The sequence below is a fragment of the Hemitrygon akajei genome, unplaced genomic scaffold, assembly GCF_048418815.1.
Source record: "Hemitrygon akajei unplaced genomic scaffold, sHemAka1.3 Scf000061, whole genome shotgun sequence".
NCBI classification, from domain to species: Eukaryota; Metazoa; Chordata; class Chondrichthyes; order Myliobatiformes; family Dasyatidae; genus Hemitrygon; species Hemitrygon akajei.
The window spans coordinates 3,435,046-3,448,560 of record NW_027331947.1 but is presented as its reverse complement, the minus strand read 5'-3'; the positions used below and the strand labels follow the sequence as shown (position 1 = coordinate 3,448,560).

The 13,515-nt window shown below is 45.4% G+C and overlaps 1 protein-coding gene across 1 annotated transcript in view; it reads right to left on the bottom strand.

Annotated features, from left to right (window-relative positions):
- The window catches only part of LOC140721763 (uncharacterized), a 71,013-nt gene that overhangs the window by 36,525 nt on the left and 20,973 nt on the right, over nt 1-13,515 (bottom strand). Inside the window, 1 exon segment of the mRNA XM_073036559.1 lies at nt 12,382-13,112. Within this exon segment, the coding sequence (XP_072892660.1) occupies nt 12,382-13,112 (731 nt within the window).

Genomic DNA, 13,515 nt, shown 5'->3' with positions numbered 1-13,515 from the left:
GACCGTAGCCTACTCAGCGCCCTTCGCTCAGCTACCGATGTTAAACTCTCCAGTACTTTGCCCACGACAGAGCCCGCCTTCCTTACCAGCTTATTAAGACGTGAGGCGTCCCCCTCTTCTTAATGCTTCCTCCCCAACACGCCACCACAAAGAAGAGGGCGCTCTCCACAACTGACCTATAGAACATCTTCAGCATCTCACTACAGACATTGAATGACGCCAACCTTCTTAGGAAGTACAGTCGACTCTGTGCCTTCCTGCACAAGGCAATCTGTGTTGGATTTCAAGAGATAGATTAAGTGCAAAAGGATTGCAAGGCACAAAGTTGGTCCTCTGGAAGACCGGAATGGCAATCCACGTGTGGAACAAAGCAGATGGGGGAGATCTTAAATATTTTTCCATCTCTATTTACTCAGGAGATGGACAAAGGGTCTATGGGAGTGTGGAAAAAGCGGCATTAACCATTTCAACCCTGGGGGAAAAAAAACACTCCTCTGGCCACTCACACGCTCAATACCCCTCATCATTTTATGCACCTAAAAATGTCTCTAAAATATAAACAAGGAAATTATCCATTGCACAATCTACTTTACACGATTCAGTACATTTACACAGACAGGTGTGTAAAAAGGGCCCAAAGAATATCAGGGACAAACAGGCCCAATTCACCACAACCACAAACTGTTCCTGCTGCTACCATCCAGGAAACGGTACCACAGCAAAAGAAGCAACAGGCTCCGGGACATCATCTTCCACCAGGCCATCAGACTGATTAATTCATGCTGATACAATTGCATTTCGATGTTATATTGACTGTCCTATGTGCAAAACTATCTATATAAGTTACTATAAATTACACATTGCACATTTACATGGAGATGTAACGTAAAGATTTCTACTCCTCATGTTTATGAAGTATGTATTTAATAAAGTCAATTCAATTCACCCTCTCCACTATCTGTTCTGTCATTCTGGCTCCCATTCCCCCTACAACTTATTTTAACCACATCACCCCCCCCCCCCCCCACCGTTCACTACCACTAGCAAGCCTTACCACTAGGATATTCGTCCCCTCTGTTCTGTTCCTCTAACTAACGAATCCCCTATCAGCCTTTTGACTTTCCTCTGCCAGGTAATTCCCCCCTCCAACAGTTTCTAAAGTGGTCCACCTGTTGTTGTTGGGGATGGCCACTAGAGTACTCTGCGATGGCTATTTAACCTCATTCCCCTTCCTGATTCTCACCCAGTTTCCTGTGTCCGGCACCTTGGGTGTAACTCACCTCTCTTCATGTCATATCTATCACCCCCTCCAACTGCTGGATGATCTGGAATTCACCCATTTCAAGTTGCAGCTCATTGAAGTGCAGGGTTACAAGCTGCAGCTGGATGCACATCTTGTATGTGAGGGCATCAGGGACACTGGAGGTCTCACCACCTTCCCACCAATGTCCCCTCTAATTTGTAATGACCAGTGTGCACATAAATCATGTACTGTGTATTTTTTTTACCCAGTGACAACATGTGCACAGTGAATTTTATATAGAGAGGTATTCATTTTCACAGCTAGCAAATCACTGTCGATAAAAACTTTGATCTCCTCTGAGTTCTATCGAATTCATCTGCACTCTCACACAGCCTATGTAGCAGGCCTATAACGGGTTATGAAGGATTTTCTCGCCAGAGCTTTTGCACACTGTCCATATGTGATTTGCTTGCTAAATGACGCTTTAAAAAGTCAGATTTCCAAATTTCACTCCACTTCTTCCCATTTGCAAATTCTCAAGCAACTTTTGCATCACCACAATACAGACAGGTAACAGCAGTTTCTGTGTTGTACATAAATATTTCCCCTGAACCCTCTCCAGATGACTGACGGTGATGAACTCGGTGATGGCAAGGGAAGGGCAGTAGTCTGTCTCATTGGAGTCTGGCACATTTGTGATGTGAAAGTTACTTTTTGCCCAGGACAAAGGTGTTTGATATTATCATGTACCCAGAGAGAATGGGTCAAAACATGTTCTCACCTGTAGAAAAGGTCCAGAACAAGAGGAGGTAGAACAAGCAACACACACACAAAATGCTGGAGGAACTCAGCAGGCCGGGCAGCATCTATAGAAAAGACTACTAATGCTGAGTTGCGCCGGCATTTTGTGTGGGTTGCTTAGATTTCCAGCATCTGCTGATTTCCTCTTCTTTGTGATTGGAGGCAGAACAAAGGTAATTTTCTCTACGGCTGATGCAAAAGATTTTGTTCCGTTCCTCCCAGTTCCTAATCCTTGCATTTAGATAGCTGGATCTCAGCTCTGTCTGAGAGATCCATCGGTTCCCATTCCCTCATCAGCCGGAAGCTTCCCGGGGCCCGTGTACGCATCGTGGGGTTGAGAGAGAGGGAAAAGAGCAGGACTGTTCCGGAATTGCTGGCCACCGTGACCGGATTTCACAGGAATCGTTCTGAAGTCCGTGTTTAATATAAAAAACGGAGAGAATCGCTCTTACCTGCACCCGACATTTTCAATGCCTTCAGGGTACAGCGCGCATGCGTGATACTCGGGGACGTCATCAGCCTGACGCCTGCGCATTTCATCGGTGCTTTAGAGCCGGCGAAATTTTTAACGCACCGCATTATGGGTAATTACGGGTGCCATTAAACATTTCTGCAACCACCGGTTCATTGTCCATACCTCTATTTTTTTCCTGTGCATAGAAAAATCAGCAGCTGTTTTAACGCAGAAAGTGGCTCCCATAAACACTATATTCAATATCAACATGTATCTAATGCCAAAGTAAAAATGCAGTTATAAAACACAGGAGATTCTGCAGTTGTTCGAAATACAGAGACGCACACACACACAAAATGCTGGAGGAACTCTGCAGTTCAGGCAGCAACTAAGCAGAGGAGTACACAGTCGAGACATGCTGAAGGGGCTCGGCCTAAACCTTGTCTATTTATTCCTCTTCACATTTTCTGCCTCATCTGTTGATTTCCACTAGTATTTTGCAGAATTTAACCCCCTTTTTTCCCGGTCAACCAGTTTCCAAATGTTTCTGGTCTTTCTTTTGTAGCTACATCCTGCTGGTCTGATTCCTCCTCCTGCTCGTAAACTCTAGACCCCATCTCTCTCTGGAGCCCCAAAACCCTGACTCAGGCTGGCAACACTTTGGTTTCTGACTCTGCACCATCGAAGATTCACTCGCTAGTCTGCTGTCAGACTTTAGAGGCGCATTGTGTGATAAGACCGCAGGTTCGTTTACTGTGAGTGTCGCCTGAAGTGCCGGAATGAGGCGAGAAGACTGCGAGGGAGGGGGGAGAGGGAGAGGGAGGGGGAGAGGGAGAGGGAGAGGGGGAGGGAGGGAGGGAGAGAGAGAGAGAGAGAGAGAGAGAGAGAGAGAGAGAGAGAGAGAGAGAGAGAGAGAGAGAGAGAGGAGAGAGAGAGAGAGAGGAGAGAGAGAGAAAGAAAGAAAGAAAAACTGTTGGAACTCTTTCATGCCGAAAAGGTTGGGTTGATCTGATCATCGGCACGCAGTGCACAACGGATGTGTGACTGTCACTTCGTATCATCCATATGTGTGGATTTGCTGGAGTATCCTGTGGTATCACTTTTGTTGACCCTTACCTGGAATCGGGGTGTTCTGTGGTAACCACTTGAAGACGATATTCCTGTGACTGTCACCTGGTGATATTTCTAAGTGGATTTCGGAACTAATTGACGGATAAGATCTTCGGCGACTGTTCTTTCGTTTACCCAGCGTGGAATGTGTGTGGAATTCTTCGTAATTGCCTTCTCTCTACATGTTCGTGTGGATTTACAAATCTCTCCTCTCACTCACTTGTTCCGTGGATTACTGGACTTTTCTATTTTACCATCTTAAGGCTTTAAGCATTGTTTCCCGAGCTTGATAGTTTGGGAGCTATATATACGCATTACACTGTTAACTTCTGTTTATTTCGTTTAATCTTTTATATCTGGAGCAGATACTAATGAAGATAGTGGTTTTAACATCGAAACCAGACTCCATTAGTGATCTGTTGCTGCTGGTACGTAACAATTGCAACAACCCAGCTGTCTGAGCACAGTCCATTAAAATTGGAGAAAATGATCCAAAACGTTGAAAAGAGCAGGGAAGAAGGAGTTTAACCAACTTCGTCCGGAGCCCTGAAGAACGTCACAACCACAGTGAGCTCATCGTCTTATTCAGCCCGGAGAAAATCATGCAGGGAATTCATGCAGGTGTATAAGATGATGAGAGGCATTGGTCGTGTGGATAGCCAGAGGCTTTTTCCCAGGGCTGACAGAGGCTTTTTCCCAGGGCTGAAACGGCTAACACGAGGGGGAATAGGTTTATTGCTGCTTGGAAGAGGTACAGAGGAGATGTCAGAGCTAAGTTTTTAAAGCAAAGAGTGCTATTTGTGTGGAATGCATTGCCAGCGATGGTGGTAGAAGCTGATACAATAGGGTCTTTTAAGAGACTCTTAGATAGGTACATGGAGCTTAGGAAAATAGGTGGCTATGCAGTATGCATTTTCTAAGCATTTTCTAGAGTAGGTTACATGGTTGGCAACCTGTCATCTCAGGGAGAGTGAGAGGGGAACGGCATGGGTAGATTTTGATATACTGATATGGAACAGAAATATGGGCATGGACCAAATGGGCCGAGAGGCCTCCCTAGTTTGCATCGTGAGTGTGGTAGAGACAGTAAGTACTGAGACACGGGATTTGATACAAACTGATTTATCTTTCACAGCTCCACAACATTAAAACACCAGTCTAGTTTAAGGCTACATCAGCAGAACAGACTCCTCCAATGCTCAGTGACCAGGGTCAGTCCTGGGTGCGATAAGCAGCCGCAAGAACTGCAGAATCTGACAGTAACAGTCCCTCATGAACCTGCAGCTGCCTTCAGTCACCGTGATGGTTAAACATTTAACACAGGACTCCGCCTCCCGCTCACGGACATGTAAGACACAGTCGATTTCTGTCCGCCGTTAATCTCTCCCTTTTCCGACTTAAACTTTGAAATTTCAACTTTATTCAGTGGGATCTGTCGAGCAACAGTTATAATTATGGCCCCCAGAAAAACAGAGGATTCAGGCGCTGCGTTATTTCCATTGGTGCGAAGCGATGTCAATTACTCGTTACACCCAATAGTACAGGAGAAACAGCCGAGAGATCGTCTCCCCCGCTTCCTCGGGCGGATAAACCTCAAAGTAAATGTCCCGCTTTTTGATTTCTTTCCATTTCCCTCCGAGGGAAGTTGGGGCGCTTCTGAAGCGTCCCTGCGGCCGGAGTCTAATGTATCGCCGAGAGGTAGGAGGAGAACACTGGGCGAATCGGCTTGTTGCCGAACCCCCGGGAACAGAGAGAATGAACCCAGCAGGGGAAGGAAGGGGGGGGGGGGGTGCATTTTATTGGAAAGATGGAGTGGTGACGAACAGAGGGATTCACCACATTGGGGGTCAAACCGGCAGTCTATTGACCTACAAGTGGGGCCAATGGTCCGAGCAAAGTGGGGGGCGAATGGACCAGTCCAGGGACTTATTGAATGACAGGACGTTTGGAGGGGCCGAGTGGTCTTCGTCTGTTCTGGTAGTCGGTCTGTTTAAAGACCCTTCCTGGGCCTGTAAGATGTCCCAGTGGGTGTTGTAGGGACCAATACTTGGAACCCAGTTGTTCCCAAACTGTGTCCACTATTTGGCTAAGAGACCAAATCCAACATTTCCAAATCAGTTATTGACACAAAATGCATCTTCATAGAAACCGTACAGCACAATTTCGGCACTTCAGCCACAATGCTGTGCCGAACATGTCCTTAACTTAGAAATTACCTAGGGTTACCCATAGCCCTCTAGTTTTCTAAGATCCATCTACCTGTCCAGGAGTCTCTTAAAACACCCTATCGGTTCAGCCTCCAACACCGCCCCCGGCAGCCCATTCCACACACTCACCACTCTCTGTGTCAAAAAAACTTTCCCTCTCATGTTAGCCATTTCAGCCCTGGAAAAAGCCTCTGACTATCCACACGATCAATGCCTCTCATCACCTTATACACCTCTATCAGGTCATCTCTCGTCCTCCATCGCTCCAAAGAGAAAAGGCCGAATTCACTCAACCTATTCTCATAAGGCACGTTCCCCAATCCAGGCAACATCCTTGTAAATCTCCTCTGCACCCTTTCAATGGTTTCCACATCCTTCCTGTATTGACGCGACCAGAAATGAGCACAATACTCCAAGTTGACTCTGACCAGAGTCCTATATAGCTGCAACATTACTCTCGGCTCTTAACTCAGTCGCACGGTTGATGAAAGCCAATGCACCTTATGCCTTTTTAACCACACAGTCAACCTGTGTAACAGCTTTGAGTGTCCTATGGACTCGGACCCTAAGATCCCGCGGATCCTCTACACTGCCAAGAGTCTTACCATTAATACTATATTCTGCCATCATATTTGACCTAACAAAATGAATCACCTCACACTTATCAGTGTTGAACTCCATTTGCCACTTCTCAGTCCAGTTTTGCATCTTATCAATGTCCTGCTGTAACACCTGAAAGCCCTCCACATTATCAACAACACCCCCCAAACTTTGTGTCATCAGCAAACTTACTATCCTATCCCTCCACTTCCTTATCCAGGTCATTTATAAAAATCACGAGGAGTAGAGGTCCAGAACAGATTCCTGAGGCACACCAGACATACAGACAGATATACTTTATTGAACCCGAGGGAAATTGGATTTTGTTACAGTTACACCAACCAAGAATGGTGTAGAAATATAGCAATATAAAGCCATAATTTAATAATAATAATAATAAGTAAATTATTCCAAGTGGAAATAAGTCCAAGACCAGCCTATTGGCTCAGGTGTCTGACACTCCCAGGGAGGAATTGTAAAGTTTGATGACCACAGGCAGGAATGACTTCTTATGACGCTCAGTGTTACATCTTGGTGGAATGAGTCTCTGGCTGAATGCAATTCTCTGCCTAACCAGTACCTTATGGAGTGGATGGGAGTCATCCACTAGTCCACCAGTAATAGACCACTAGTCACCGACCTCCATGCAGAATATGACCCGACTACAACTACTCTTTGTCCTCTGTGGCAAGCCAGTTCTGGACCCACAAAGCAATGTCCTCTTGGATCCATTGCCTCCTTACTTTCTCAATCGGCCTTGCATGGGGTACCTTGTTAAAGCTCATCTGAAAATCCATGCAAACACCATCCACTGTCTCTGCTTTATCTATCTTGCCTGCTATTTCCTCAAAATATTGCAAGTGATTTGTCACACACGATTCCCTGCAAAGGAATTCTGCTGACTTTGTCCTACTTCATCATGCCTCCCCAATTTACAGTACCCAAAAAACTCACCCTTAATACACCCGAACATATTCCTGACCACTGAGATCAGACTAGCTGTCCTATAATCTCACTGGACAACAATTTTTTTTTCAAAAGCGTTGCATCCTCAGAATTTTTTTGTTTATGATAAACTGCTTGAAGATGAACACGATATAATTTAAGACTACTTGTATCACGCAGGAATTTGGAAAAATGACAAATTAACTTTTATTGAACATATTGTCTTTAATTGCATAATGTGCTGATGCTTTGCAATAGTGCAACCAAGTTAAAAATACTTGGTTAATGATTTCCAACTCAGTGTCTGAGGCTTCTCGCTTAAGTGTCCAACACTAATTTGCAGCATTGCTGGATTCAGTTGCCCTGGTATCTTTTCTCCATGACCGCAATGTCCTGGTGAAATCTTTCACCATGCTCGTCACTAACAGCACCAAGATTTGCAGGGAGGAAGTCCAAATGTGAATGCAGAAAATGAATCATTAGTGACATGTTGCATTTCATGGTTTTATATGCTTGAAGCATGGTTTCAACCAGCTGCATGAAGCTTGGTACTCTGTTGATGCCGAGAAAAATTTCAACAACTTCCTTGAATGCCTTCCATGTCATTTTCTCCAGTCCCACTAGACATTCTTCAAATTGCCTGTCATTGATGACCTGTTTGATTTGTGGACCAATAACAATGCTTTCCTTAACCTTGGCATCAGTTATTCTGGTGAAAATCTTTCATAGATTTTTTTTCCTCTGCCTGGTAATAGCAAATTCCATCCTTACAGTCCTGAACCCAATAATTATTACTAAAACCTGTCCTGCCATGCAGCAGCCGCGCCGGCTAAGTATGCCCAAGCATGCCTGGACAAGATAGGAAACTTTCCAGCTGACATTGCAGGCAACATTTTAATTGACCGGAAATATGAATTGAAATAATAAACATAAGTGATTTCAAAAAATGGTGCGTGATAGGGAAATTCCATGGTGATTTTCATGATCAGTAGCCCAAAGTTCATAAGATACACCTAAAGGTTTTCAGGAAGCAAAACCTTTGTTGTCCATTGTTTTTTTTCTTCTGCCTCCCTCTCTTCTTAAAGAGTGGAGTGACATTTGCAAGTTTCTAGTCCGCCAGAACCATTCCAACATCTAGTGATTTGTGACAGATCATTACTCATCACTTGAAGAGAAAACTAAGGGGGAACTTCTTCATTCAGAGGCGGGGAGAGTCTGCACCGAGCTGCCAGAGCAAGTGGCAGGGACGATTTTCAATCTCAGGAGAAGTTTGCTTACGTCCATGGATGAGAAGGATATGGAGGGCGATGGTCCAGGTGGAAGTTGTTGGAACTCAGCAGATTAATGTTTTGGCATGGACTAAATTGGCCGAAAGGGGTTTGCCTGTGTTGTAATGTTCTATGACTCTAATGCTTTCACAGTCTCATCAGCTACCTCTTTCTGAACCCTGGGCTGTACACCTTCTGGTCAAGCAGTCTTATCTACCTTCAGGCCTTTGTGTCCGATCGCGAGAGGGAATGCTTACGAAATGGCTTTTTAGAGCAGCTGATGGTTGAGCCTACTCAGGGAATTGCTATCTAGTTTTGGTGTTGTGTAATAACCCAGATCTTATTAGGGAGGTTAATGTAAAGGAACCACTAGAAGGCAGTGATCATAATTTGATTGAATTCCCACTGCAATTTGTGAGGGAGAAGCACAGGTCACATGCGGAGTATCGCAATGGAATAAAGTGAATTACAGAGGCATGAGAGAGGTGATTCCCCAGGTGGCTGACGTCTCTGAGAATAGTTCATAACGTACAGGATAGATATGTCCGGCAGAAGTAGTTCTCAAACAGCGGGGCTAGACTACCACGGCTGACAAAGGAAGTTAAGGACTGTATACAAGCCAAGGAAAGTGTGCATAAGTTAGCAAAAGTTAGATAATTGGGTTTCTTTTAAAATCTAACAACAGGCAACTAAAACCAAAGCATTTGAGTCTAATATAACAGATGAGGTTTTGGGGTACTGGGAGACTAATGATATAATAAGTCAAAGCCAGCATAGGTTCTGTACAGGGAAATCATGCCTGACAAGTCTGTTACAGATCTTCGAGGAAGTCATAAGCAGGATGGACAAACGAGAGGCAGTGGATATCATTTACTTGGATTTTCAGAAGGTATCTGATAAGGTGTCACACATGAGACTGCTTAACAGGATAAAAATCAGAAGAAATACTGGCATGGACAGAGGAATGGCTGACAGCCAAGAGGCAGCAAGTGGGAATAAAAGGGGCCCATTCTGGTTGGCTAGCAGTGACTTGTGGTCTTCAGGGGTCAGTATTTGGTCCACTACTTTTCACATTGTTTGTCAATGAGTTGGATAATGGAACTGATGGCTTTGTGGCAAGGTTTGCGGATGATACAAAGATAGGTGGAGGCATTGGTAGTGCTGAGGAAACAATGCGATTGCAGCAGAACACAGACAAATTTCAAGAACGGGCAAAAAAGTGGCAAATGGAATACAATACTGGAAAATGCACGATAATGCATTTTGGCAAAAGGAACAATAGTGAACTATCATCTGATTGGGGAGAAGGTTCATACAACAGAAGTACTGAAGGAAATATGAATCCTCGGGCAAGACTCCCAGAAGGTTAATTTACAGGTTGAGCCTATGGTAAAGAAGGCAAATGCAATGCTGGCATTTATTTAAAGTTAAGTAGAATCTATAAGCAAGGAGATGATGCTGGTACTTTATAAGATACTACTTAGGCCGCACTGAGAGTATTTGGGATGCATATCTCAGAAAAGGTGTGTTGTCGTTGTAGAGAATCCAGAGGTGTACAAGAAGATGATTCCAGTAATAAAGGGGTTAAGATATGAGACGCGTTTCCCAGCCTTGGGCCTGTACTCCTACACTGACCTGTGTTTAATAAATGTGGGGGGGGGGGGGTGGTGTAAAATCTCACTGAATCCTACCGAATGTGGAAAGGTCCAGATAGTGTGGATGAGGAGATGACTTTTCGTACGGTGGGGGGTAGCCATAACAAAGGGCACAGCCTCCAAACTGAGGAGCAACCTTTTAGAATATTTAAAGAGGATTTTATTTAGTCAGAGAGCAGTGAACCTGTGGAATTCTCTGATACAGACGGCGGTGGGGGCCAAGCCTGTGGGTACATCTTAGGCAGAAGCTAAAAGTTTGCTGATCAGTCAGGGCATTACAGGATATGCCGAGGAGACAGGTGAATGGGGTTGAGTGAGAACCGAGATCAGCCATGATAGATCGGCGGAGCAGACTCGATGGGGCTGAGTGGCCTAATTCTGCTCCTATGTCTGATAGTCTTATACTGCGAGTGTCTGACACAGTGAAGATTGACACAAAATACTTATTACATTCGACCGCTATTTCTTTACTCTATTACTAACTCACCAGCATCATCTTCCAGCGGTACAATATTAACTCTTGCCTCTCCTTTACTCTTTATATATCTGAACAACTTTTGATACTTGATATTATTGGCTCACTTACCTTAATTTTTTCATCTTTTCTCTCCAGTGTTTTTTTTTAGTTGTCTCCTGTTGGTTATGTAAATACTTTCCAAACCTCTCACTTCCCACTGTTTTCTTGCTATATTATATGACCCGGCTTTTGCTCTTATCAAAAACAGGAGAGAATCTGTGGATGCTGGAAGTCCAAGCAACACAAACACAAAATGCTGGAGGAACCTAGAAGGTCATTAATAATATTACAGGATAAACAAGCAGGAACAACTCCCTCAATAGATAAAACCATTCCAAACACACACACGTTCCTCAACCAGTGGCGCACCTCACCACAGGCATTGTTTGTGTGTCCAGTCAGACGAACAAAAGATTTTCTCCATCAATCAGCTTCCAAATGTTGCTACTCTGCCATTCGTTGCCACGCCCCGCTGCTGATTCCCTTTTCCTCATCGTACTTTCTTACCCCGACCATCGTCCAGAGCTCCAAACTCTGCCCCGTGCGGACCTGCCTCTGGTTTCTGACCCTGCTTCGTTGAACATCCAACTAATGGTTTCGCATTCTGCTTTTAGTATTTAGAGTACAGTGGTGCTTTCGACAACCCTTCAGAAGCAGGGGAAATGACCCATAATGTGGAAATGAGTCATGACTGAGGAGGTTAACTCCCAATGTCATTCTTCCTCAGCCCAGAGATTTGAAGGGCGAAGAACATCTCAGACAGAACTGCAGTCAGCTCAACTTCTTCAGTCTGCAGAGAATTCAATGGAAACCTCAGAAACCACAGAGTGGTGACTGTTTGGAACCCATCACCACAGGGACAGTGAGAGGGGAACAACAGGGGAGGATTTAAAAGGACTGTTTAGGAACAGAATCATTGGCCGGGTCCAGCTGGCCTGAGTTGACTCTCTACTGTACACTAGGTGTGTTATAAATTCACTAAGTACCAGAGACAGAGTTTAAAATAGAACTGATTTATTTGTCTCAGATGCAGAATATTAAACTCCAGTCCCATTAAAGGTGAATGTGTAGCAGAAGAAACTCCTTCTATGCCCAGTGACCAGGGTGCAGACCTGGGTTTGGTGAGCAGCAGCAATAATTGCAGAGTTCAGCACCGACAGTCAATCTCGAAATTGCATTCAGCAACGGTGATGGACAAATATGCAGCAAGCAGCTCATTGAAACTTCCTCCCCAGTGTGAACCCCGTAGTGTGTCAGAAGGTTTGATTACTGAGTGAATCCTTCCCCACATTCACAGCAGGTGAACAGTCACTCCCCGTGTGAACTCAATGACACACATTTGGTGGAGATCGCGGAGAGAATCTCTTCTCAAAGTCTGAGCAGGTGAACGGCCTCTACCCAGTGTGAACTCGCTGGTGTCTCTGTAGATGAGATAACTGAGTGAACCCCTTCCCACATTCACCGCAGGTGAACGGCCTCTCCCCAGTGTGAACTGACTGATGTGCCAATAGGGTGGATGACCGTGTGAATCCCTTTCCACAGACTGAGCAGGTGAATGGCCTCTCCCCAGTGTGAACTGACTGGTGTCTCTGTAGGGTGGATGACTGAGTGAATCTCTTCCCACAGTCTGAGCAAGTGAACGGCCTCTCCCCAGTGTGAAATCGCTGGTGTGCCAGCATATCAGATGACTGAGTGAATCCCTTCCCACAGATTGAGCAGGTGAACAGCCTCTCCCCAGTGTGAACTCTCTGGTGTCTTTGTAGTGTGGCTGACTGACTGAATCCCTTCCCACAGTCTGAGCAGATGAACGGCTTCTCCCCAGTGTGAACTCGTTGGTGACTCTGTAGGTTGGATAACTGAGTGAATCCATTCCCACAGACTGAGCAGGTGAACAGCCTCTCCCCACTGTGAACTCGCTGGTGTTTTTGTAGATCAGATGACCAAGAGAATCCCTTCCCACAGTCTGAGCAGGTGAATGGCTTCTCCCCGGTGTGAACTCGCTGGTGTGCCAGTAGGTGAGATGACCGAGTGAATCCCTTCCCACATTCACCGCAGGTAAACGGCCTCTCCCCAGTGTGAACAGACTGGTGTGCCAGTAGTTCAGATGACTGAGTGAACCCTTTCCCACATTCTGAGCAGGTGAACAGTCGCTCCCCGGTGTGAACTGACTGGTGTCTCATTAGGTGAAATGACAACATGAATCCCTTCCCACAGTCTGAGCACGTGAACGGCCTCTCCCCAGTGTGAACTCGCTGATGTACCTTCAGTTGGGATGACTGAGTGAATCCCTTCCCACAGTCTAAGCAGGTGAACGGCCGCTCCCCGGTGTGAACTCGCTGGTGAGCCATTAGGTCAGATGACCGAGTGAATCCTTCTCCACAAATTCAGCAGATGACCTGCCAGAGTGATCTGACTGGTGTGTCCACAGGTGGGATGACCGACTGAATCCCTTCTCACACACAGAACAGGTGAATGGCCTTGCCCAGTGTGAACTTGCTGATGTACCTTCAGTTGAGATGACCGAGTGAATCTGTTCCCACTGTCTGAGCAGGTGAACGGCCTCTCCCCTGTGTAAAATGATGGACGTGCCAGTTGGTCAGATGACCGAGTGAATCTCTCCCTACAGTCCGAGCAGGAAGGATGGTTGATTGAATCCCTTGCTCCTTAAATATCTAGACAGAGACAGCACAACTGGTGTGGTGTGTTTGAATTCCC